At 41.0% G+C, this 27,318-nt stretch overlaps 1 protein-coding gene across 1 annotated transcript in view; it reads right to left on the bottom strand.

Annotated features, from left to right (window-relative positions):
- Nucleotides 1–21,283, bottom strand: part of nphs1 (NPHS1 adhesion molecule, nephrin) — a 36,918-nt gene extending 15,635 nt beyond the window's left edge. Inside the window, exons 1-9 of the mRNA XM_040118366.1 lie at nt 21,217–21,283; nt 17,762–17,865; nt 13,949–14,143; nt 10,612–10,734; nt 4,977–5,099; nt 4,130–4,211; nt 2,734–2,837; nt 947–1,068; nt 490–661 (exon numbers count right to left, since the gene is read on the bottom strand). Coding sequence (XP_039974300.1) covers nt 490–661; nt 947–1,068; nt 2,734–2,837; nt 4,130–4,211; nt 4,977–5,099; nt 10,612–10,734; nt 13,949–14,143; nt 17,762–17,825 — 985 coding nt within the window. The 5' untranslated portion in view covers nt 17,826–17,865; nt 21,217–21,283. The remainder of the gene's footprint in view (nt 1–489; nt 662–946; nt 1,069–2,733; nt 2,838–4,129; nt 4,212–4,976; nt 5,100–10,611; nt 10,735–13,948; nt 14,144–17,761; nt 17,866–21,216) is intronic.
- Between the last annotated feature and the right edge of the window lie 6,035 nt (nt 21,284–27,318).

The raw sequence follows: 27,318 nt of genomic DNA, 5'->3' as shown, positions 1-27,318 counted from the left end.
AACAAACATTTTATATTCAGAGAGAAAAGTATAATCTATTAAACATGGGCATTACTGTCGCACAAAGTGTAGGCTTTACTGCCTCAGGATTGTGCATTGAAGCAATTCAGCTAAATTAGTGTAGCAGCCATGAAAGAACGTGATACTAATCTTGAGGCATTCGGAAATATGGGCTGCAGCCATAATAACCATTAGTTTCATTAATGTCTTCATTAGAATTATCATTAGCATTAGAATTTATGCTGCGGCAGCAAAAGAATTGGTTTTGGAGGTAAGGCTCTTATTATATTCCTCTGCCTCATGTCCATATCCTTAATAATCCATTGCCGGAGTTCTGCCAGGGCTGTGTGTGTAAGTGTGTAAGTGTGTTTGTGTGTGTGTGTGTGTGTGTGTGTGTGTGTGTGTGTGTGTGTGTGTGTGTGTGTGTGTGTGTGTGTGTGTGTGTGTGCACTCCAGCGCTGTGCACCATAAGCATTATTTTTCACTCACAGAGCACAGTGATTTTTCGGCTGATGGAGAGAGGCGATAGGGACACCAGATTGACACTTTCACAGCACAGCACTGCCTGGTTGTCAGCAGGGGTGATCTTCAGGACGAGGATACTGCTGGACTTCTGCACCACAGTGTCCTCTTCCCAAGTCGTAGACAGAACTTCTCCATTCTGACAAACAAATTAACACATAAAACTCAAAAAGGCAGCATCAAGAATATGTTTGAATAGTTGCAAGGTCTCATATGAAGCAGTTCCCTTCCGAGAATCGCCGGGTTAATGTATTGGAGGTGTTTGTGTGTCTCAGTGATCCTGGAGCTGTGTTATCGGGGGCATCAATGAAGGACAGAAGCTAACTAAGAATGGGATATCAACACTGAAGGTTCTTGAATTAAAAATTTTCCAATGTGGCAATGTATTACAAAGCTTCCTTAACAGATGGTGCAAAAGATTTACCTTGGTCCAGTGGAGATTGGCTAGGGGGTTTCCACCATGAGACAAACACTCCAACATGAGCATTCTCCCTGCTTTCACTTCCTCTCTGTCAAGACCAACAATAACTGGAGGCTGAGGTGGGACTGCCAGGAAACGAGAGGCAAAAATAAAAATGGACGTGACAAAGGGGAATGGCATAGAGGTCGACAGAACACTGATTAGGCAGCATCCCTATTTGTTGAGGCAGGGCCAATAAATTGGTTACGATCAACACGACTGTGGGATAAGAGGTCCAGATCTGACGAAAACATTAAGTATTAAGGGAGCACTGAGCTGGATCCAGTCCATAAAGCAAAATAACAGATGTTCAAACAGTAATAACGTAACGTCAAATATGAATAAATTACAGCCTCCTTGAATAAAATATACACAGTAAAACAAATTGGAGGACAACGGGCCTTTGTTATTGCTGCAATCAGTTTCAGAGAGCAGGCTGCAGACCCTGGGCCAGCATGACAAATTGCCACCTTGCTAACAATCTGGCTCGCTGAAAATGGCCACAGCACTGGCTTTGACGGGCTGGCATGCTGAGTAAGACTGCAGCGGTGGTCCCAAGTTCTGCAACATTAGCACTTAGTACAGAGCCCATGTTGTTTAATACTGAGCAGGGCGAGAGAGAGAGGAAGGGAGGAGTGCTCACAGTTATTGGTGATTGTTAAAACAGCAGCACCGACGTCTAATGTGGAGGAGTATAGATAGGGACAACATTAAGGTGTCTGGTCAGCCTGTGGGTAATACGGCAGCAGAGATGGAGGAAGTGCTGGCTGCTGAAGGTGTCAGCAGCCCTGCTCCACTTTAATCAACAACATGATTTAGGCCTGGGAGAAGCAGGTGGGTAGACTCTCGGGCCTAAGCAATCCATTACTTCAACTGATCAACAGAGAAGAAAATACTAAACCTACTGTAGTAAACAATAGCTGCAGTGAGACGCTGTTTGCGCTTTTAACAAACATAGCTTTCATTGTTGCCGTGCCAAATAAGAGGAAAAAGGAACGCCAAATGCAACGCGGGACAGAGACAGCATGTGTGTCAACTCACCTTTGTGTGCTGAAGTAACAATTTCATTATATAATGTCACACGGTTCTGTGATAGTGACATGAAAGAAAAAGCAACAGAATCTGCCTTCAGTGCTGTCTGTGGATTCCGAATCTAATTTGAGCTGATGAGCACAAAAGTTAAATATTATTAACTGTGGTGGCCTTAGCATCCCATATTAGCTATTATAACATTGTTAAAAAATTCAGTACTTGAAACCTTGCTCATATAATCCCTCTCACTTGGTATAATAACTGGTTTATGTGTTTCGATTAACATGGGGGAAATAAGAAGGAGGGTGTAAATAATTTTAAGATTACTGAATAAAACAGTAAATCTAAACTAATTCAAATTTAATTGCACGGTTTTTATGATTTTGCACTGCTAGCCACCGCTGTGGAAACTGTTACGGGCTTCTACAGTAAGAAAACAGCCTCCTGCTCTGGTCATATCAATCTCATCCCACCGGGGGCAGCCTTGTGAACTGAAGGCAGTCACACTCATGTTGTCTTGAAGCAGGTAGTTAGTTTGCCTTCAGGTTCAATGTTTCTCCTTGGACTGCTAATACAGACTGAGTGCACAAGGCCGGATACCCTCGGGCCTCCCTGAGGTTGGGTTCCTGTGTGGTTGAGTGTGTTTGTATGTGAGTGTGTGTTTTTTTGAAAGAGAGGGGGTGTTAACTGCCAGTTTACAGACAGGTTGAGACACTCACAGTACACAGTCATGGTCACTGCGGTCTCCACAGGCTGGAAAAGGGCGGGGTTCTTGGCATGACATGCCAGCTGCCTCCCGTTGTCAGAGCTCAGAGCAGTGACTCTTTGACAGGTGACAGAAAGACAGAAGTCATGAGAAGGAAAAAAAACTTACATATTGACTCATAAAAAGCTAAAAACATCACAGTATGGTTATGCCTGGCAAGTGGTTGAAGAAGTATTCAGATCCTTTACCTAAATATGTATTTCAATATACTCGATTACAAGTACTACTTGTCCTGTAGTCAAAATCCTACTGATGCAACGACTTGTAAGCAGCATTTAAGTACGATGAAGAAAGAACAAAGTTCTGCTACACAAAGTCATTTTTCTCTTAGCTTTTTGTGAAATACTAGATAATTTAAACAGTTATTTTAATGGAAGCATCTGAGGATTTTAGAGGGAAAAATTTCTCTTTTGTGGAACTGCTAACAATGCAGAAATCTCTGAAACATGACAAGGGGCCCCAACTAGACGCCGACTTTTCGTAAGGGAAAGCCAAAAAAGCTGGGAATCATTTGGTCAATCATTAACAATATATTTTATTTTATTTTATAAGCTTATCATCTTATTTTCCCTTTTCTTCCTTCTTTTCTTTTCTTTTCTTTTCTTTCTTTCTTTCTTTTTTTCTTTCTTTTTGGAAAAATCTTATTCTTAAAGTAAAAGCACCGCAAAATTATACTTAAGTACGGTACTTGAGTAAAATGCTTACTTACTTTCCACCTCTGTCTCTGGCCAGTTGCAAGAGCCATGTGACAACAAATTCAAACGTGTACTTTATGTGCTGTACAATGAAATATCCACTAGTCTCTTCCATGTAGTGGATTTATTCTGAGCCTAGTTTACTTTTTCATTTTATGTCTTGTGTATCAAATTACAGTACAATGTCAAGCGTAACAATCACACACGGCCCACTGCTGTGTACACTCAGTGTGAATATGAGGAAAGGAGCATCAATATTGCTTAGGACCTTGGTTGTTTTGCAGTAGAGCTGAACAACGTTGCAGCTCCTCAGTACCAATGTTATCTCAGGATATGAAAAGAGGTTATTATCTTTGACAAAGAGGAGACAAGCAGGATTAAAGTAATCTATGGTCCTGTTCAATGTATAGGCACCTCGTGAACCGTTGAAGATCGGATCTGTCTTGCTGCTGGAATGTAATTTTGTGCATTTGACAGAAGCTAATTCAATCGCACAGTGCCAAGTAAAGGTTCGCTGTGTGCAGAAATTCATTGTACTCACTAAGACAGACAGAGAAAATAAGAGCGGGGTGAAAACAAGGGAAACAAGACAGACTTGGAGAGATTGAGCAGGTTGGTGAGGAGAATGAGTCTGGCAGGCGGGCCGACACATACGTTACTTCAGCATGCGTGTTCAGGAGCTTATCCTTTGAGCCAGACATGGTGAAAGACTCTGCACCTGTCAGCTTGACTCCGTCTAAAAGACACAATGGGGGGAAGGGGCACAAAAAGGGAGAATGCTGTGTGTAAATTTGTTCAAGTGAAACAATAACATCAGTGTTATTCTCATGTGGAATGGTAAATACTGGAATATACTAAATTTGTGTATCTGTGTGTATGCAATGTGTATAAGTTTGTGGTACAGTAACAGTACATACCACTGTCTCAGCCTGTCTTTGAATTTATATCAAATCAGTGTTGATTACAATATGACAAAACAAAAATACATATTATTGAATACAATAAAGATGTACATTTTAACAAGGAAAAAGGAGAAAAAATATATCTTAGACCTATAGGACAACCCTGTAAAAAAAATTCACATCAACAGAGAACAATAGAACAACTCTCTCTCTCTCTCTCTTTTTGTTTCAGGAATTTACAATATAATAGGTGTGACGGGGGAGCAAAAGGTAAAAACAGAAAGTGGCAAAATTGCAGCTGTTTTGTGAACAACTAGGAACTTGTGCTCCACTGTACATGTATTGGAAAGTCATTGGAAATTCAAATGTTCAGGCTATGTCCTCCCACACAGAGTCTGCTCTTTTCAACTCCTCTATTTGAACACTATGAAATAAGAAATCTTTACTAAACTTGCAATTCATCCTCAGCAATGTTTTTATCATTAAATATTCTCGTTGCAACCTACGGAGAACCAAATACGTAGAAAATCGGGCCTTTGTTCCCGACTGTCAGGCTGACCGTCTGCGTCACATTTAGTGCAGTTGAAAGGGTGACTCACCTTTATAAAGTGTGATTTCAGCCATGGGCTTTGCATCAGGGGCAACACAGATGACGATGTACTTCTTCCCTGCAACCCAGGGTGCTGAAAGGTCCACCTCTAAGTATGGACTGGATGGAGGAACTGTATGAGAGAAACAGAGGCTCATGTTTCATATTTATCACATAAGTAACCTAACATTCATCAAACCAATTCTGGGTAAATGGAAGCTGCTGCTGTCACAGATGGATATTAGCTTATGCAATAATATGATAATAAGCACTTGTAACACTTGGGAGAGACTGGAGAGTCTTGCTGTCAGTTTTTTGAGTGATTTACTACAGCAAGGTTTGATGTTCTGTTAAGTTAGAATACAAATTGTGAACAAGAAGAGAATACAGAGATGAAATAGTGATGAAACTGATCCAGTGCTAATCTATCATAGCAAACACCAAACACTTCTCTTCCCAGATCACCCCCAAGCTAAATATGTGCTTTCTGGACTGATCAAAGCAGTCTTCACTTCTCCACTGTTCAACTCTACAATCCTTTTATCTGACCATAAATAGGAATTCCACTATAAAAGCATAGCTTTTACCACAAGGGACCAAAATTGTTTGGCAGTAAATTGAGAAATCTGTCATCAACTAGTTGTCAAAAAGATTTCTGCAGATCTGTGTGCCACTCTTTACCAAGACTATCACTTTATTGATGCACACACTACAGAAACCTGATCATCTATTGTGCCAGATCTTAGCGGCCGGGTGAGCCTTTAGAATTAAAAACTATAGTTACTGTTGAAGCTGTTTTTCTTTCATCAGAGATCAAGTGCAAAGGCTGCCTGACTTCAGAGACGGAACGGGGAGTTGGAAAGTGCAGAAAGCATACATGTGTGTGTGAGAGAGACAAGAAAGAATCTGGGAGAGAAGTAGAGGGATATGGCAAGAATGAAAAGTGAGTATAAGCCAGGCTGCAGAGGAGAGCAGAGGCACGAAGATAGCTGCTGCTGAATTCTGAGATAAATCCACTGCTGCTAATGTGTGGGTAAACAGCTGGACCACAAGCAACCAAACCAGCCAGCCATCAAGCTCCTCTCCACTCTCTTTTGGCACATACAATCAACTCCTTGCCACTAGGAGGAGCTGTTGCTGTGTGCAGAGTCACCCCTTGGCTCTATTCTCCTATTGAGACAGATGAGATGTGGCTGCAGCTTCAAACTGATTTAAAAGAAGCAATTGAATCTGTGTGGACTGTGATGGGTTACCCAGAGCACTGCAGAGGCGTGTGCGGCAATAATGAGATGCATTTGTTTGTTTTCCCCCCCTTCTTCCCTGAGAAGATGACTGGGCCATGCATCTATTGACAGCCCCTGCACTTTCAATCTACTCAGGCCTGCACGATTCAAATAAGCACATCACTTGTTGTGCTCGAGGAGTGCACGGCAGCCTAACAGATCCTAAAATAAGAATAATGATATGTTCGCAAATGAGGCAGGCAGGTATCTAATTTTTTCCCCGCTCGCTCATGCTAGCCCATTCCTCTTATCTCTCATTCACTCCATCATCCCTCTCCAGCAGCCGGAGCCCACCCCCCTCTCCCCACGCTATCCTTCTTGACCACTGCAGATAAACTGCAGAAGTGCGGGGGAAGGTGTGTTCCAGCTTGGACTGGGAATTACAGCCCTCCATCCATCACATCCCCCCAGGCAAACCATGTGACCCAGTCAGCCCAGTCAGGATGAACTTAGATGCGCATACACATTTGTATGTGATAGCACATGTGGACAACAACAAAACACATATTATGTTCAATTTATTAGACATGCACTCAGAGGAAAGAACAGATAGCAAACATACTGTTCTCTTAATTAACTATTTCACCCTCTTCTTTGTCTACTTGCCTGTTGGTTTTTTTGAATTTGTCTCCTTGTCTCTCTCTCTTTCTCTCTGCTTTCCAGCTCTATCTCTCTTATTAAGGTACATACGTATATGAACACAGAAATAGATAGGCAAAGACTTGCTCCTGCCGTTCAGACAAGAAACAGTGAGCTGCAAAATTCAATTCATTAGACAAATACAGATGGATGGATGGATAAGGCAGATAAGAAGCAGATTAGCAGACACACATCAATATGCATAAGCAGCTTTTTCCACCGAACTTTCTCTGTCATTCACATACAGATAAACACACACTTTGTTTTCTTCCTTGCACATAAACATCCAAAGATACACCCAGGTCTGCAGTGGATGCAGATTTTTCACAAACAAATACACTGACACAGGTGAGTGAAAGTGCAGACAAGCAACATTTGTCTCACTTCAGTCTAAAAACAGGCGCCGGTGTGTGCACAGTCTAACATGTGATACCAAGCTGGTTCCCTGCAAAAATACTGGAGAAGACCCTGAGGATAAAACAGTCTCTTAAAAGCGTATAATGTCGAATTAAGAAAATAATGGAGACCAGAAGATCAGACTGCTCAACACCAGAAAGACACAACTCGTCAGTTTTATCACTAGAAGACAAAGACTGACTGGCTGAAGCCAAACATGCATGCACATGTACATGCACAAGGGTGTGTTTTTCTTCCCAAATGTGCATAAAAACACGCACATTCACTCATTCACACGCACACACACATTGTAGGTCTCAGGTGTGTGATCTCTGGCAATGAAAGCCTCTGAAACAGTGCTCTTTTTTCAGCCTTCCCTTCCGCTCTGTCTCCCCCCTCCCTTCTGCATGTCCTCTGTTCTGGGGGAGAAGTGGAGCAGGTGTCTAGAACAGAAATAAGACCCCCCCCCCCCCACACACACACACACACAGACACACAAAACACACACACACCCCTCCGCCCTGTCCCATTCCTAATGACTCTTTCACCTTTTGTTTTCGGTCAATTACATAACAGTTCAGTTGTTATTCATCAGCCTCTATCTCCCAAATGATCATTTACAGAAAATAATTCACACACATGCAAGATCTGAACTGACTCAGTGGTAAATTGACCTTAATGATAGATTCAAAATAGAGTTAAAAGCGAACCCTTTAGTGTCTCAATTTACTATTTAGCAGAGCTCCCCTGCCCTGCTACTTGTAAAGACCCTGACACTGTAACATCAGTCTGGCACCGTAATATGCACACCGTCTCACCAGTGTATAACACATCGTCCTCTGATGGGGTTATATCTTGGGCAACTGTCAGAACTTTTCGTGAACGAAGATGAATAAAGTCACCATGTTCTATGTTGCTTGTGCCCCCATTTATAAGTTGTTCCATTATTCATAACAGGGAATCATAAAATGAAGGCTCATTATATATTCTTCAAGTGCTAAACTCATTAGCTACCGCAAAACCTCAGCATAGCCTTGGTTCCTAAAATGTCCTCTAACCTCCAACCAACACTGATAATAAGCTTACACACATGGGCACACTCACACACATATCTCTGTACGACCCAGCTATGGCAACTGAATGAGTAACACAGTCTAAAACCAGAATACATCAAATAACTGTTTTGAACATTTGCAGGAGGCATCTGTACAGGCATGCCATGCGGTGAGGGAGAGAGTTGTTCATTAAAAGGATTAAATGCTAAGGCTAATGGTATAAACCGAGACACAGGATGTGTCAGGTATGTAACGGGCACAGTGCGGGGTAAGTTTTAGCATAGGAGGGGGTTTCAGAAGAGGGGGTAGAGGTTGTTATTGTCATGGATTACTCTGTGCCACTTGATCTGACTGTTGCAGTAATCCCCTATGTAAGCCCTGCAGGAAAGCAAAAACACAGAAGAGTGATGTTACACCAATGGAAATGTCTTGAAAACATCTCTTTGTAAGCCCATGGATGGGGCTTATTGGCATTTTTGCCTCCTTCCCTGCTATTTATTACCTGTGGTGATCCATCTTGAATTAGCCAGTCATTATACCACTTCTTCTGACCCAAGAATCCAATTATACGACCAGCAATCTCTGTTTCGTTTTCACATTCCTCCTCTCTCCCCCGCTGTATCTCCTCATAAAGAGTTTATAGTGTTTTGATTTGATGCAGGGCTTGATGGGATATGCCCATGGTTGACTGGCCAGGGGTGTGGGGCCTTGGGAGCTGTAGTTCAGTGATGGAGATGTCCGTGGGGAACTCATCAGAGACAGTATTCTTCAAAAGGATGCACAGTTTCCAGTCCCAGCTCAGCACTAACAGGAGATTGAATTCATCAGCTCATTATCAAGCCCCAGATTAGTCACGTACTTTGAATCAGTTGAGTTGGTCGGGTGGAACAAATGACCCTTTAGCATCGAGGCTGCAGAGTGCTTTTTAAGTCAGTCGCTTCCCTCTTTGCCCTTTGCAACAGTACAGCTGCAACTGTCCATCTTAAACTGTCAACAGCTGGAAAGTGTTCCCAAGATGCTGAACAAAAACACCAGCTGTGATGTGTGTCAGGAACACAGGGCAGCAGTAGGTTTAAGTCAGTAAATACGACTACTAGCAATCACTGATGCCACGTGACCATAATTCCCACACATTTTGACCTTTTTTGACAAAGCCAAAGGCAGTTGTGTTGACTTTGTGTATGTGGGCGCACATGCAATAGGCATCTCAGAGATAATAAATGTGGGAGTCAAGCCTGCTGTCGTTGCAGGTGTAGGCCTGCTTGTAGGACTTGAGCCTGCTGCAGTGTAGAGCAGAACACAGCCATTCATGGAGACGTCTGTGGTCTATGGCTTGTCCTATCCCAGACCACCCGCCATCCCTCCTACTGGCCCATTGATGTCAGAATAACCTGCTCTCTTCCCAGAGGAGCGAGAGGCCACTAGAATTGCCCCCCCACCCCCCCCACCCCCCCCACCCCCACACACACACACCACCACCACCACCACCAGCGCCACAAAAAAAAAAAGAGCATGAAAGTGGGGAAGAGAGGGAGAAATTGTGCAATGGAGAGAATGAGGAGGGGGATGTAAGTAAATGAACTGCGCCTGGAGAAGAAAGGTTCTTTTAGAATCCTTTCCTTACCACATATGGGCTCGCTCCCACAAGCAAGAGGGATAGGGAGAGAAAGATACTGGTTGTTATAGAGTGACAACAGGTGGTCTAATATAGTTGCACAATTACATCTATTCCACACCATGTCTGAGTGGGAACCTTTCAATCAGTTGTGTTATAATTTATTCCTGTGCGAGGGAGAGACATGGATCGCCCTGAGGCTTGCCAGGGAATCCAGGCTGTACTGATACTTTATATTGTGCAGCTGCTATGTAAAGCCATGGACCTACTGGAACATGCAGGGATGGCATAATGCTTGTTAACGAAATAAATACTGTTTGAAAAGTTACAAAAATTGCGACTTTCTTCATGGTTCATACATGCTTCAAATTATAGTTTGTACTTGAGTTCTACTGTACAGAGGACACACTAAACAAAGTCCCTGCTTCAAATGCAACTGCCTTATCTTAAGCAAATTAAAGCTCTTTATCAATAGAAATTAACAGATAACAGTTCTTTATATGCCAATTACCAGTCAAGAGGTTGTGTATGTTACTGGAGCACTGCTGATGCTCACTGTGCCTTATTATGTACATTTGTTTGTTATTCTGACAAAAAAAACAACTTTACAAGCCCCCATGTGCCCTCTGTTCACAAACTGGCGATGGTGTTGCTCACTTAACACGTTGACCCAGGCTGTATTGGAAACGACTGCTTGACTGCTCTCAGACTGGCCTGCTTGACATTCATAGGGGGCGTCATCTTCCAGTTGGGCCTTTTCAATCTGAAGATGATACTGCCCTGGAACGGAGATGTAGAGATTAATTATTTTTTTGTTGTTATGTTATGTTTGTTGTATGTTGTGATAAGGATGTACACACTATACATGCAAATAATCACAAAGAGGAGGGGTTCATTTAGTTTTCTTTTTCACCCTCCACTGAATATAAAAATGTTCACAGTTGTTGAATGTACATATATTGATAGGTACCTTCTGCAGGCCCTTTTTCTTCTGTGTTGATTTCAGGGTGTCTGAATAATTGGCAATTTTAAACTTTGTAAATGGGAAAATGAATAATAAAAGAAATTTGTACAATGACAGCCTGGCATTTCAATTCAATACAGTAATATACTCTACTACTGATGTTTGGGTGTTTGATTTGGTTAAAAATAGATTATTTTCTTATTTCTGTAGAATGAAAACATCTCACTTGCTGAGAACCTCCTGCTGCAGGCATTTCCATTGACATGCGAGTGGTTGTCTATACTCATGGAAGAAACATTTTGTTTCAGAATGAATTTCCAGGATGGTAAATGCAATCCATTCCCAGATTCACAACGCCGCCTGAATAAACTGTCTATTAATTGATGCCAGGCAGAGTCCTTCTTTCTGTATCTCTCTTCTGAGATTGGTGCTGCCAACAGGGTTTGATTTGTTTGATGTGTTGCCATAACCTTTGGGAATTAGATGATGTTCAACGTTTGTTTTCCAGCTCCTGATTCTCTGGCTCACAGCCTACTAACATGTGCAAAATACTATCTTGGTCTGACAACCACCCAGGCCTAAAAATGTATGTGTCAAGTAAGCTGGCAAGATAATTAACACCAACCAGAAGCAATTTTCACATCCAAGTTATCATTGAGTGCACAGAGAGAGACATTGAAGTTATTAATCATATTCCTCTTTCCTAAAATTACTCACAAATAGTGCAATCCCGTTACAGGGAGTGTTTATTTATGGTAGGGGAGATGACGGATGGCTACAACGTGATTTGCTTATTTGTCCAGTACCCTGGGTTTATATTAGAATTTTGGGATACAGAATATCGACATAGCCATTATGTCTTCAGCAGAGCATATTCTCCCCTCTGCAAATCTGCATTTGTGTTTTGGCCTTAAAGCTGAAAATACATGTTGTGACATGATGACATGAAAGGTCAATCCCAATGGAAATGGAAAATGGAAACAGAAAAATAGCCAGTGTTAGTTATTGATCTTCATCTCCATCAGCCAATCAATGATAATTTTTTTGTAATTTGAAAATCAGGCATTATGCTACTGTACATTGTGTTGTGCTACTCTATTATACCTGGTTCTACAAAGGCTTCATTATTTCTAAAAAAAAAAGTATACACACAACTTGACAGGTGTGACCCGGCCAATGGATCTTTATCACCTCTTTTTCTGGCTCTGTTCAGTATTACATACTTATGGGTATACCTTTCTAAGGCTTACAAGATTTATTAAACTTAACAACAACTTAATTTGCAACGACAGTCTAGTGTCGCCAACATACCACATACAAGAAATCCCAGCAGGTGGTTAAGATAATATTCATGCATGACTATGGTTTATCATTTTGTAAATATTTGATATTAGTTAGCCGATATAAGTTAAGAGAGTTAATATAGTTGCAGTATATATTATGTCATGTGTACACTGTCTTCATGAATGTTCATTCGAAATTAAATTTTGCCTGATTTACTGGCTGCATGCCCAGTACTTACAATTACATTCTCGATCAATAAATGAAGGAAAACTCACTTAAGGCAACAAGCGGTTTTGTCTGTTGTTCTTTGTATGTTTGTCTTTACAATTGCCTGAAATCTTACATCTAGACTCATGTCGATACACATTTACATTACTGGTCCAGCTTAGGGAAACAAAGGGTGCTACATATACTGTAAATATATGGGGAAATCAACGCCGGCCTCTCCTTTGTGTGTCAGGCTTTTTTAAGCATCAATAAATATCACTGATGGTAACAATCAGTGAAAACTGATGGAGTCACAAGTGCTGTCAAGTGTCATCTTAAATGATTTTTGCTCTCTCTCTGCCGTGTAAAGTGATTGCATACATCAGTCTGCAGTTTCTTTTCCTGGTAAAGTGTACCTGTGCTGATGGAGATTTTATTCACGAGTGTATGTATAAGTGTTTGCCAGCGTGCGTGTTTGTGGTCTTTAGGTGCATGTGGATGTGTTCTTATTGTGTTGTTATTGATGTTAAAAGAGGCAAGATTTTTTTTCTAATCCTATACCTGCTGTAATGATTACCTGTTCTTGTTACTCAGCTAACAAACAACAATTTAGTCTTTTATTTGTTTGTTTATGTAAACTCTAGGCATTAATAAGCATGAACAATGTGTGCACGGACATCTATGCATCTCTCAGCGTGTCACTGGCAGTCTCCCACACTGCAACAGTGAAGTGTGGCTTGTCTAGTTGTGGGCTGATCAGGAACAGATGCTCTTCTCTTACCCAGGATTGCCTTCTAATTGGCTATTACTTTTTATAGACTATGGTGCAGATTCTGCGTCACACTTTATTCCGAGCAACATTTCACTGATTTGCTGACACTTTGTTGCTATAATTTCTTTTTCCTTTTTTTTTTTTTTTTTTTGTTATTACATGTGAGTGACAGTGAGATGTGTAACAGGCTGTTGACAATCACATCACCTCCCCGGCCCCAGATGCTCCCCGTATAGACAGTTTGTGTGCCATAAGGTTCCTGTAATGTCTGTTTTGCTTTATTACAGCACTTTGAAGCCATAGCAACAACATTGTTTCATTTACTCTCAGAGTAGCCAACATCAAGCTGTACTGTAGGATGCTTCATGAGCTGACAGCTACACTTGTAATTAAAAACATATGAACTATGTTACAAGAAAATAATGAACTGCAATGGATTAATCTAATACTGACAGCTGTTATTTTGTTGCTTTCTTTGGCATGTCATACTTCATTCACCCTCTACACATCTGACTTCATGTTCTGCTTTTTCTTGACCAGCATTTTTTTAAATCTTATTCCACTCAACTGAAACTTCTGAGTTGATTGTTTTTATGAGAATTTTACCCATAAACTGCAAGCTTGATTCAACCACAGGGCGAGTAATGATTACTCATTCTGCTGCTTTTTAGCGGTGCTTTTATCCTACAAGGTCATTTATTTAGCTTGGATAGGTCCATCTAAACCCAATAGGCCATAGACCATATTCTGTGAGTATCCCTGTTTACCTCTCTTGGGGTTTCCAATCATGCTGTAGCGCGGAAAGCCCGGCAGGCCTCTCTGGGGTCCCAGGAGGAGGCCATCTTTCACCCACTGCACTGTCCCTGAGGCCCGCAGCACCTCACACCTCAACACAGCTGTGGCTCCGGTCCGCACAGTGAGGTTCCTGGGCTCAGACCTGAAGGCCTGCTGGGCGTGCGTGCCTGGAGACATAAAAGGAGAAGGAGGAAAGCAGCTGGTGTGGAATCGTAGAGCAGGAAGAGGATGTGATGGGATTTAATGTAAAGAGGTGGACAAGAACAAGGGATGAGAATGTGTGAGATGTGTTAGGGAGGAAATAAAAGGACTAGAGGGAGCATGACATAAACATACACCAAAGGGTTGCAGTCTTGTAGTCTTTTGTTTGAGAAGACACCCCATTGTGTCTGGCCACATTATTCATCCTGGCATGTGTATTATTGATGGGAAACTGCAGTGATACCCTGAAAATGAGTCAATAAAGTAATTACTGGGAATTAAACCCCCCCCCCACAGAAAAGGTATTGCGAGGAGGAAAAAAGCACGGGGACCTTGTTCACCCGTGGTTTTTCTTCAATGTCGATGTCCCACCAGCTAATTCCTCCCGGGAAGAGTAATGATTATCGCTTTAATCCCCCTTATTTGTCATAGGTGGGGTTGGCCATCCTTCAGCCAGGCTCTTAGGTGACATTCTGTGGTGTAGTGCGCTTGAGACAGGAAGGTATCGTTAAAGCAGACCACCCATGAGCCTCTAACGCTGGGGCTAGGATTATATGATTATTATACATAGGGGTTTATTAATAAATTAAATTCAAACGCAAGTACATACTAAAATTAGTGCCTAATATCTAAGTGTGAATCTCGTTTAAACAATGCCCCATAGAGAAGCGAGCCTGCCTCTGCTAAACTGTTCGAATCTTGACCTTCATTGGAGCAGTGACCAAGTTGTTTGTGAAGTGCATGCTCTGTTGCATCTGACAACATGAGTGAGAGGCAGAGCTCTCAGATCAAGGCTGAACCAGTCACCTCACGTCAAATATGAAGGGCAAGATTGGCCATTACAGAGGATGCATACAAACAACCAAACACAGGAGCACATTTGCATACAGTTTACATAAATGAATACTCAACAGTGATCTACAATGGCTGCTGTATTATAATCAATTATTTTGAGATACAGAAATACGAAATACCATATTAAAATGTAGCAGTATGGCTTTTCATGTCCAAAAGTGAGGGAGTATGTAACTTTTAGATGAAGAAATAAAGTCTTCCTCTTTCAACAAGTTGAATTCATAATCAGCAAATTGAACCCTTCCTCAGTTCATTACATTCAGGGGTTTTTCCATCACAGCTTTAGCCTACTTAGTAGCTTATGGTGGCTACTGTTTGTCAATGTTAGCAAACCTGTTGTGTAACTGGTATTACTGAGTCAGTTCTACTTAATGACTCTTCTCTTCTTGTGCTTCTGTTAGCCTACATTTTAGCATGTCACAGATAAACATTTTAATGGTTTAATCACAACAGTAAAACAAAGTAATACCTCACCGAGAGACATGTTTGTTATTTCCTGCTTTTGGCTCCATTCCACAACTCGCTCATAACTCTCAGTCAGTTTGCTTAATGATGATGTTTACACTGATCAGCCATAACATTAAAACCAGCTACTGGTTTTAACGTTGTGGCTGATCGGTGTATGTCCTTAAACCAACTGAGTCAGTTGAAATGAAGGGGGATTCAATGTTCCATTACAATCAATGGCCATCATCCTGCATTTTTGCACTTGTCACCAAAGTGTTCAATTAAAGTTTCAGTATGAATTGTTTTTTTGGCCAGTTGGGGCAGCAAAACAAGCTGTAAACACAGCATTGACATATAATACAAATCACCTTTGATTTGGCGAATGTTTAAGCAAGCCGTTGCCTATTTACACATCCACTAAACACGGAACAACATTAGTATTCATTTACAGTCTTGTTTCTGGTCACCCAGCAGATGTAAGTCCAATATTCACTTTTCATTTTGCTCTGTTTTGGACTTCACCAACTCCTTCAGGTGAGAGCTTGCTTTTTAGCTGCTAAATGCTACAATGCTACAATAAGTAATGACTTTCTCTGTGTATGTTAAGGTTCTTTTTTTTTTCTTGCCGAAAACAGCTGCCTGCTGCGACTGGAAACCTGGAAACAAGGTTGATGACAGCAGTGATACTGAACCAAAAAAGTAAAGCCGGCCATAAACCAAAATAATGAACTACAGTTAAAGATGCTTAAAACACTCTGTAAAGCTAAGGGCAATTTCAGAGACAGGTGGTAATTCTCTGTAAGTGTGTCACAGTGAGCACCCCCTCTCAAATTACAATTATTTGACCAAATATTGACATACAAATTTACTAATTTACTCATCTGGCAAACATTATGAATTTCTACAGCTTTAAAGGAAGGGGGAAACAGGCGTATCTGAATGAACTGACTGATACACAATTTCACTTGTCCATGCACAGGTGTAAGAAGCAACATTGCATTTGAGTGTCCAAGTAAGCCATGCCAGTAAGCAAAATGCACAGTACCAATTAATGGATTGCATCCATCATTAATTAATGTTATTAATTACACCTTTGCTTTCCTGCTATGACATGTAGAACATCTGCTGTGAAATACTGATTTAAATTCCTTATTCAAGATGGGATGAATGTCTTCAGTTATATATGTATGCAATTTGCTTCTCAGTCCTTATTTCTACATTCACTTTTACTTTTAAGGATACAAATGTGTCGTTTAAGAGTAGCAGATTCTTTCCAGACAATATTTTTAAAACTTCTCTAGTAACAGAATGTACCTCATGTACCATCATATACCAGTAACGATGTCTTTTGATAAAAATATCTTTTGCTGAATCTTCCTCTCCTTTCATAAGGTAGCAGTATATTAAAATCTTGTTTTCCACTATATTGTCAGATAACTTAAGGTTGTGTTTAACAAGCTTTATGAACTGGAAGTCATTGTAGTACTCACCATGGAAACTAGTGAAGAAATACTCTGTGTATAATACCCAGTAACAGAAGTGAAATTGTGTTGGCTTTACTTACTTTTACTTCTGTGTAAACTGCTCATTGCCAGAGGTGAAAATAGGAGGGACAAACCCAGTCTAAGAAAACCGTCCGCTACACTACCGCTCAGTTTGGACAGATTCACCTTGAGCTAAACTGTACAAAACAATGACCCTGTTAGAACAGTCATGGTGGTTACATGGAGTAACCCTATTGGCCATACCACAGTTGAGGCAGTATTCAGATCACTGTATTCAGTATTCAGTTATTTGCATGAAACACTAATACCCTAAAATTCCATTCAGCCATGAATAAACAGGTTAACAAAATGTTCCTTTCTACCTGCAGTCCTGTTCATAGGGAGAATGGTCCTGCAACAAAGAGAGTGAAAAAGATGCCACTGCTGGTTTCCTATGTGTATAAGTAACAGCAACAGAGGACGGTACCAATGATGGTGTTAATAGTTGGTGCCACAGTAAGCCAGTACGGTACCTTAAACAGAATTTTCAAAGATGAAAAGATAAGTGTGAAATTAACCAGGTCGATTTAAAAGACTTACATTTACAGTGCATTCATTACCCATAAACCTGGCAGCTCATGCACGTACAGTAGCTATTATGCTATACTGAAAATTCAATTAAGGCTTCAATAAAGTTAAGGTTCCGATTGCTGAGCTGAATGGCATGAACATGAATGGGACTTGAAAAGGCCACAGTTACTGTAATGATGGCTCCATGGTGACATTTGATTCTCTTACCCCAGATGAGACAGAGAAAGGGTAGTGCTGAGGGAAACAGAATCCATGCTGACAAGAAGTCCATTTCACCACTGACACCTGACCTTCGACAATCCTGGACCAACCTAGGAAGAACGAAAAAATCCACATTTAATATACATACAACAAGCATACATACCACATCCCCTACAAGATGAATATAGTAGGCACATGCTTTTCAGAGGCATTTTGTATTAAGTCCAGCAGTGTAGTATATGAAGCTATCAATTCAAAATGTGCCTTTCTATGTTTACATTTCTTGTTTATTTTCGAGGTTTGACTTTCTGACATAGCTTGTGTTTGCAGTACCATTTACTTTTCAATTTGGCATGTGACTCCCAAGTCTCACAAGCTTCCAAGCACATGTTTACAACATCATTACAGCACACTTTTCAAATCAATCATTCAGTCAATCAGTCCATCAATCCTGCATCAGCATGCAATTAAAACATAACTTTAAAAAGACACATGGCATGCTAAAAGGTCTTTATAACACTCTAATCTCAATCTTAATGGGTACAAAAATCAGTTTCACAAATGTAGTGTTGTTAATTTGTGTTTTAGATGGGAAGTACATTACATGCAGAGGAGCTCTGTGCTTGAGTGGCTTAGTTAGGTAAACTAGTGTAAATCTCCTGCTGAGTCCAGCTCAGTTACCTTAAAACTGTACATTTGAATTTGTGAATAGTTGTTACAAACACCTCTGTGGCTCCTTTTGGCATTTCTACTGGCTTCTCTTACAGGATCAGGGGAGGGAGTGAAGAACAAAGCAGATATGTACAATATACTGTATATCTTTTATGTATGTCCTAAAAGAGGGCAAATACCTACATTTGTCTCTGTAGGTTGATTTTTAAACAGCACCTAAATTAATGGAAACCAATTGCTGCATGGAAAGCAGGAAGTGCATTCAAAGGTACAGAAATTGCTTAATTGTATGAAATATTTAAAAAAAAAGAAATCTAAAATTTGTAATGAATAGAGCTTTTTTCAAATAGCTTTAAACAACCCGCGTATTATTAGTGTCAATGCAGTAGTGTGAAGTTGTCTCCTGCTCCACTGTACCTATGCGTCAAGTGCTTAAGTACCTAATATATTTTATATATATATATATATATTACGACATATTACATTTGTGATGATAATTATGTTTGCTAGTTGACTAATTTAAACAATACCCTGACATTAGGGATAGTATATCAGAAGATATATGGCTCGTATGGGTTATTTAAGAATGCACTGACAAACGACCAATTTTGTTGTTTAGGGATGAGGAATTGGTGGGTAAATGGGTTAAAACATGCAATATTACTAAGGAAGTCATGGCAACTTTCTGTCAATTACAACTGTGTATTTGTTTTTTGAATAGAAACCTGTAAGTAGAGTATAAAAGTGTGATCCACTCTCAGGATCGCGGCATGCTCTCATTGTGAATTTTGGAAAATGAACAATTTGGAATTAAGACTGTAGGCAGTGCTGTGGGTCTGGGCCCACTGCATCCAATGCTCTTCCTTATTTCAACAGGAAGAGCCCTCTTCAGATTTTAAGTCAGTTTGTAATCACTTCAATTTATCTGCTGCAGGAGTGGAACAAATAATAGTGACTTACTTAATTGAAAACTTAATATTTTCTCATCTGAATAGACAAAATGAATTGAAGGCAACAGCTCTTTGACGCATCTCCCCTCAGTCGATTAGTTGCACTCCAACAGGCTTTGATAAGAATTAAATCACACTCAATTATTTTTTTTTCGCTCTCAAAACATTTGTGTATTTCAGAGCCGCCAGCATACTCTTTGATCACACAAGGGCAATTACTTCCTTCTTCAATGAACAGAAATTCTTTTCTGAGGTTAAAAGTGCCCGTCTTCTCTTTATCTCTTGTCTCTTTTAATGCATCATATAGGTAAACACAAACCCAATCATTATATCCTGCCTAATATTAACAATTCATCTCATATGCATTGGAATTGACAGTTATCCATCTCTGGATAAGAAGAATCAGATTTATTTCATTTGTCTCCAGTGCCATGACAAAGGCCCGAATTTAGGATTTTGAGCTAGGTATACCCTGTGAGGAAGTGTTTGGCAAACATAGAAAAGGTTTCTGCTGACCTCATGAGTCATCATTTTCATTGAGACTCTTAATGAAAGCAGGCACAGCCTTCCTGACCTCCCCACATTCCCATTATCTAGTCAAACAACTGCCTTAATTGCTTTAAAAAAACAGCCAGTCATACAAATGTTGATTCACTGATACATGTTTGTTTTCTGTGGATGAAAATCTGTGATAGTAGAGCATTTTTGGAATAACTGTGGTATGTCATTTAACAGTTGCTTAAAATATAACATTAGATAAATACCGGACTGAATGGTAATTTAGTTCATCTTCAAATTTAAGAAAGACCCATATTTTACTACAGCAGCACTCAATGCCATATTTTTTTCTTTTCTTTTTTCTTTTCTTTTTTTCACCATGTTCTTCACCAGCTTCTTACAAATGCAAATTAGACAGGTTGATTTTAAATTTGATTCGCTTTCGGAGACAGGGCTGGCACTCACCCCGCAAGGGCATTAGAGGTAGCTGAACCATTCAGCGTGACCCCCAACAGGTAGATTTTTAATGGCGTCTTTCATAACATCATCAAACGACTCAATACACTCAATCCTAGACCAATTTAATGTGAAACCCCATGAAATCAGTCAATGTGCAGAAAATGAAGTTTCAACCTCCATGCAGCCCCAATTCAGATGTCGTCCTACATCATAATGCCAACCTAACCTCTCACCAGTCTCTCCGGTTGCCTGTGGGTCCAATTACTGTAGATTATAGAAGCAGTGTTGTGAACCATTACTGCTTTAACACTGAACGGCAGATAAAGAGGGTTTCTAAAAGATGCAGATTAGATTATCAACAGAATCTAATCACATCCAAATCATTGATTGTGCATTAAAACATGGCATTCTTTAAGCAGTCTGATTAAGACAAGGCTGGATGTGCTAAACACAGACAGAACAGACCTCAGCCTCGAGGAAAGACAGGCTAAATCATATCATCTTGGTGCAGCAGTTGAGCAGCAGCTATAAATGTAAATGTCCAGTAGAACTTCAAGGAAATCAAAGAAACCCAGGTTAGGTGTTAGTGTGCGCTTTGTCTCCACTCCCCTCAGCTCAAAGTGTTCAAGTTTACTGGATTACTCTGACTTTGCTACACACATTCACAAACCCGCTCTCCCCAGGAAAAAGTTGAGAGACAGAGAGGCAAAACCTCCTTTCAACTTCCACCAACTCAAGCGCATCTGCCTGCCTAGGGTGCACAGAGAGAAAGAGAGTGAGGCAGGCAGACAGACACAGAGAGGGCATACTTCCTTCTTAAAAAAGCCAAGAATCTTTGAATAGGTGTGTGGATTTGCATGAGAGAAAGAGAGCTTGGCTTACCTGTTGAGTGACGCCAAGGCTCAGGAGCGTCTTTTTGTCTTCCTGATCTACAGATGGCTCTTTGAACACAAGTGAGCAATGGAGATGTGAAAGAATACCGATGGGACTCCCCCTTCTCTCAATCCTGAGTCGAAGACAGAGCCAAACAGATAAAGAGAGGGAGAGAGGCAGTTGCAGAGACGGAAGAATGACGGAAGGTGTGTACCGTATATGAGGAGTGCTGGGGGAGGTGGCTACAAGGGGGTCACCTGAACACCAAACTAGATGTCAAAAAACAATAACAATGTCATGGCTGCCCCAAGGATTTAAAGGATTTTTAATACTTTTAAAGTCACAGAGTAACAAACTGATTAAAAAAAAATGGTAGGACCTCTTGTTTCAGCAGAATGAATAAATAACTATAAAATCTAGATAAAGTTGCAGTGAGCCAGTAATAAGATAATGTAGTAAAGTTGTAGCTTCTTTCTGTTCTGCCTTTCTGGGGAGTATTCGTGGTTCCCATTATTTAGCATTTCACTTTGCTGTTTTGGAAGGAGCATAGCAGCCCTCAAAGATACAGATGCAACATGGATGTCTTCACAGTTGGTAGTTTGTAACATTTATGCTCATACATAATGAATAGAATGGAATAGAGTATCCACATTACTGTATTTCCCGTACTGAATACTCCTGGGGTGATCTGCTCTGCCGCAGAGACGGAGACAGAGACAGGCCAAAGAATTCCCTTTTAACAGTGGAATATTTGATTTTTTTCCCCCTGAATATCGTCCCCTTCCCCCCCTTCCACCCTTTTGTCAATTATATACTTCCAACTGAACGGTGGCTGGAGAATACCACCATTTGCTCAGTGGAACAGTGAAAGCTCTTCTAGCAAGACAACGTAAAGGTCATGTTTATTTTCCACACGCATTTATTTTTCATTTGATCTGCTGATCTTCCACACTTGTGCTGTGACTTTCTGTTGACTTTATGTATCACATGTGCTATTTGCTCAGTTTAAACACAAATGCAGTTATACAGCTGCCTCTGTTGTTCTACTATCGGTCAGCCATGCAGTAATGATAGACCAACCACTCTCTGTGAGAACAGTGAAAGAGTGAGAAACTCCCACATTTGTGCAGCAAGCAATAAAGAAAGAATGATAATGACACACACCCTCATATTAGCACGAATTGAAGGACTGTAACTGTAAGTTGTGCATACTGCACAGTGCCAGTGTGTGTTGTGTGTGCATGAATAAAGGCGGTGTGAGCGGATGTGTTTGGCCCAGATGTTGGCAGCTGGGTTGTGTAGTCAGAGATGACCCCACAGACAGTCATTAAGCCCAGCAGTCCAGGGCTGGAAGGTTAATTCCCCCGCCTGGAGGGGTATGTAGGTGGGAGGCAGTAGGAAAGAAGAAGGGAGGTGGATGATGAGGTGGAGAGGAGGGAGCAATGGGAGGCGAGGGGGCTGTGAAGCTCAGCACTCAGTTCACACAAACAGCACTGTCAGCAAGAGTGGAGGCGCTCCAATGCTGGACGAAGCAAGAGGAGGAAGAGAGCTGGGGCCTGACAGAGACGTGTTGAGGGAGGGAGGGAGATGGACAGTGGACCTGAAGATGAATGGCAAGAGGGGAAATGCAGGGAAGAAGAGGGAGATACAGTAAGAGGGTAAAAAGAATTCATATCAGGAGGTTGGACAGGCAGAGGGTGAGATGAACGAACGAGCAAGGTAATGGACCGATAGAAACGGATGGAGGAAGGAGACAGAAAGATACTGTAAAATGGGCTGTGGAGTGATGAATAGAAGACGAGGGAGGATCAGGGAAAGGGGGGAGATGGGAGGAAGGAAGACTAGTTTTGAAAACCAACAGGAAGTCTACTCATTCAGACCAGTACGGCAGGGAAAGCAAAGAGGAAGATTAATCAAAGAAAGCAATAAGCACTACCGTGGAAAGCAACACAATATGTGGAAGAGGAAAAGTTAGGGTCATATCCAGGAGATTGATTCAGAAAAGTGGAGTAGGAGTGGGACTGCATGCGATATTTTTTTGTGTGTTTGAGTTCCTGTGTATGCCTGTGGGTGTGTACAGTAGTTGATTTGAAGGTGCATGGGGTAGGGGGGTAGGGGGCATGCTTAAATAATCTGAATTGCCATAAGAAAAGTGGCAGCCCAGATTCTGAATCTTGTCAAAAGAAAAAAGCATTGATGTAGGATTCAGTGTCTAACAGTTTAGACAGAAAGAGATATTCAATGCCCGATATGCGATCCACACCAAGAAGAGTATTTAACTTGTTCACGCCCCCAGTTCTTAGGAAGCGGTTAATTTGATTAAAAAGGGCCCTGGCAACTCTTCAAGATGTCTGAGGGCTCCGACAAAGGCTTGCAAAATTGTCTTTGTGCATTGAGCTAGAGAGTATTACATCTACACTCTGAGCCTCGGCATTAACTACAGCCATCTGACCTGATGATCTGATTGGAGCCCCAGCTTGTGTTGCCTGCCACAGTGCAGCTGCCATATCAGTGATGCTTCTGTGTTCTAAATCTGTAGACAAGGTCAGCATGTTTTTTTTTGTTTGTTTGTTTGTTTGTTTTCCCCCTCAGCCGATCTGGCTACCAGTCGACCACGGGAAAGGAGATTTAACAGACAGCCACAGACTGAGAGCATGCATCACCAGGAAATTACAATTACAATTACAATTACAGGCATCAATAAAATAACAGTAGTAAATGGAGATAAGAGGAATCTCAAAAGTCTTACAGCATAGATAGCTGCTTAAACGTCTTTCAGCAGCACTTTCTTCAAAAGTCTGTCATAGTAATGAAGTCTGAATGGGGACACTAACCTTGTCCCACTGCTGGCAAATTTGCAAGAAGAGATTCTCAAGTTGCTGTCTCTGGGTGACCTGTGGACCAAGTGATGCCAGAGCACATGGAAGGTACATGTGTCAGGATTAATACGGATTTGGAAAAACCCAATTAAACACACCGACACACTCTTTGCTGTCCCCCTTCAATCCCCATCCCTGTGTCCCTATGCATGTTGGCAGCAACATGGAGTTCAGTGCTGGTCATATGTTTGTGTGTGTGTGCAAATGTGTGTGTGTGTGTGTGTGTCAGGATGGATGGAGAGGCTGGAGACAACCAGCTGTGGTGTCCAGGTTGGGGAGAGATTACTTACCAAATCTCTCCTATTCACCTCTGTTGCCTAAAAAGCTCCGATATAACCATTTAATTCATTGATATTGCGACTTTGATTTTGATTTTAATAACAAACAAACAGTGCGACCAATCAAATAAGATCTTGTTGATGTGGTTTTATACAGATCTTTGTCTAGGTAAAGTACAACATGAGGAGGGTAACTGGGCAAATGTGAGAGGGTCTATACAAGATAAAACCTTCATTAGACTAATAACCAGCATTACTTAAAGAGATATAATTAATGGCAGAGTGATGCTAATTCAATTGTGGCATCATTTAGATAGACAGTAAAAATAAATATCATTTAGTTGCTGATAGTATCCAGGGAAGAAGCAAAATGGTAAAAAGTCCCAGACTTCTCTGGGAAAGTGAAACTCCTCATTTAAAAGATTCCTGTATGAAGTCATGAGGTCAGAGGCTGGACAAGATCGCTGAAACAATATTATTAGGTCACTGAGGGAAGAGGAGCAGGGTCAAATAATGAGACTCAATCCGGCTGAGTGAAAATGCACAGGAGGGAAAGTGCTGACACCACGCTCGCTCTGGCTCATCCAATTTCCAGCGCTTATTCTGTGCGACTGATATTCATGCCGAGCTGTCCATCCACGGCCCACAAACTTTAACGCTCGCTTGTCTCCACTGCCCCATCTATCACCCCATGGTGGTGATGGACGAATGGAGAGCAAAGTAGAGAACATGGTTGCGGGCAGGGGAGGGAGGGTGGGTGCAGGAGACACGAGGGGACAATATTGAAATTTGAGGTCAGAAAAGACAATTGTTGTATCCACTCTTGTCCCATTCACTTATTCGGAGCCACCTCATCCATGTACAATAAATACACACACAAACATATGTGCATGTACACACACACATGCACACACACACACACACACACACACACACACACACACACACACACACACACACACACACACACACACACACAAACACCAGAGCCTCCTATCACAAGCAATTCAATATAAAGATACACAGAGCTCAGGCAATAACCTGATCCTGGTGAGAGATGTTATAGGCTTTGACAGGCGGGGCTGAGCCACACGGCCCAGGCTGTTCTCCCAGTATCACTAACAAAACAGAAGGATTAGAGGATGAAACTGAGCTAAATCTGGGTGAGCTAAAAATGGGGGCAAAAACAAGGCATGGAAGGAAACAATATTGAATGGATCCAAAGCAGGCCTTTAACAAAAGCTATTAAGCAATAAAAGACCACGTTAATAACAAAACCCTTGTGCTCTATTATTTTTGTTCTGCTGTCCACAAATACACCCACATACACTGTAAATGCACAGATACATATATACAAATATGAATGAGCCCCCCCTCACACACACACACACACACAGCTTTGCACTTCTATATCTTCTATCCGGAACCTCCTTTGACTAGATTCATTCTTCTACCAACCTTTCACCAGAACTTTCTTGAACACAGCTTAACTACAGCGAGCCGAGGTCAGCTGTAATGTCACCTCTACCTCACAGCATTAGAATTACCAGAGAGGTGAAGATTTTGCAATTTTTACCTCAGGAGAATGGGATTTTATTTATTTTTTTATTACCGAAGGAGGTCTGGTAATGTAGTTTTCAAAGGAGTGATTCACTGATTCAAACCCAGTTTACATTATTTGTATGCTGCTGGATATGCTTGCTGGAGGAGATTTGTCAACCCAAGGCAAAGCTACTTTTGAGACAGGCTAAGATTATGTAATGAATAGACAGTGCTTTTGAGTTGAGAACCATAATTCAGCATTTTTGTCTAGGGGTTAGCCATTGTAGTCTAGCCAGGTATTTTCTTCAAAATACAGTGCTACGGTTGTTGAAGTGAGATGATATTTGATGTTTTTAACACAAAGTGTGGGTGGCTGTGTTTTGTATTGTAAAGTAATGCTTCTGCCTTTTGCAATATGAGCGAGAATTTTAGCAAGGTTTGAGCAAGAAATCTGAAATAAATGAAACTTTATTTGTATAACTTTAATGGCCAAACTTAGCTAACGAATGACTAGTAGACAGGGTTTTAGTTACCCCCAGCATTGTCCCTAGAAGTGCTGATATCCTTTTCTTACAATTAGCCTATTGTGTAGGTTAAAAAAATGTGTGAGCATGTTAACTTTGAATTCACATCACTAGGATTTAAATCAGCCTTTAACAAACTTAGTAACTCATATACAGCAAAAAATATGTAAGAAATGGTCCCTCTATATCCCTGTAGCTGAAAGAGGAAAGGGCTGGCCACCTGCTTGTGTGTCTCATATTTTATCGACTTTAACCATCACACAGAACTGACCAACTTTTTTTTTTAGCTGTGTTGGCTGAAAGCTACAAGGCGAAAAAGTCAATAGGCTCCTGCAGATTGACCTATACACATTATCTGCAGCAAACCAAGCCATTTCATAACATAAGAGGACTAAAACACAATGCAGTGCAGAAAACCAGTTGTGTGACAACAAACAAGGAATTACAGTGGTGAAATGGTACATTATATGATGCAGGAAACCCAGGCTAAACCCTAGTCTCAAATATTATACTTTTTATGAAACACACTTTTTCTTCCTTATTTTGCTTTTACAGCAAATGTCTTAAGTCATGACTCTATCATACCATTTTGATCAGAACAAGGAATTTTGTGGATCCTTTCTAAACTAGCCCCTTACTAAACTGATCACAGGCCAAAATTACCTTTCTTGACAAATATGCCCTCATTCTGAAAGGCTCAAACTGGTTCTCACAGGGATAGAAGTACAAGAGCACACAGACATTAAAAAACACACAATCAGGCCCAAATACACCTCTGCCAACAGATGGGCTTATGGCTTTGTTGAGGTGGAGTTTGCCATCCTGCATGTCCCATTTTCAGAAAATCCACTTTAATTAACATATCAGAGCTCCAAACGAGGCTAAACC

This window comes from Xiphias gladius, chromosome 22, assembly GCF_016859285.1.
Source record: "Xiphias gladius isolate SHS-SW01 ecotype Sanya breed wild chromosome 22, ASM1685928v1, whole genome shotgun sequence".
NCBI lineage: Eukaryota > Metazoa > Chordata > Actinopteri > Istiophoriformes > Xiphiidae > Xiphias > Xiphias gladius.
This window is presented reverse-complemented; position numbering and strand designations above follow the sequence as displayed.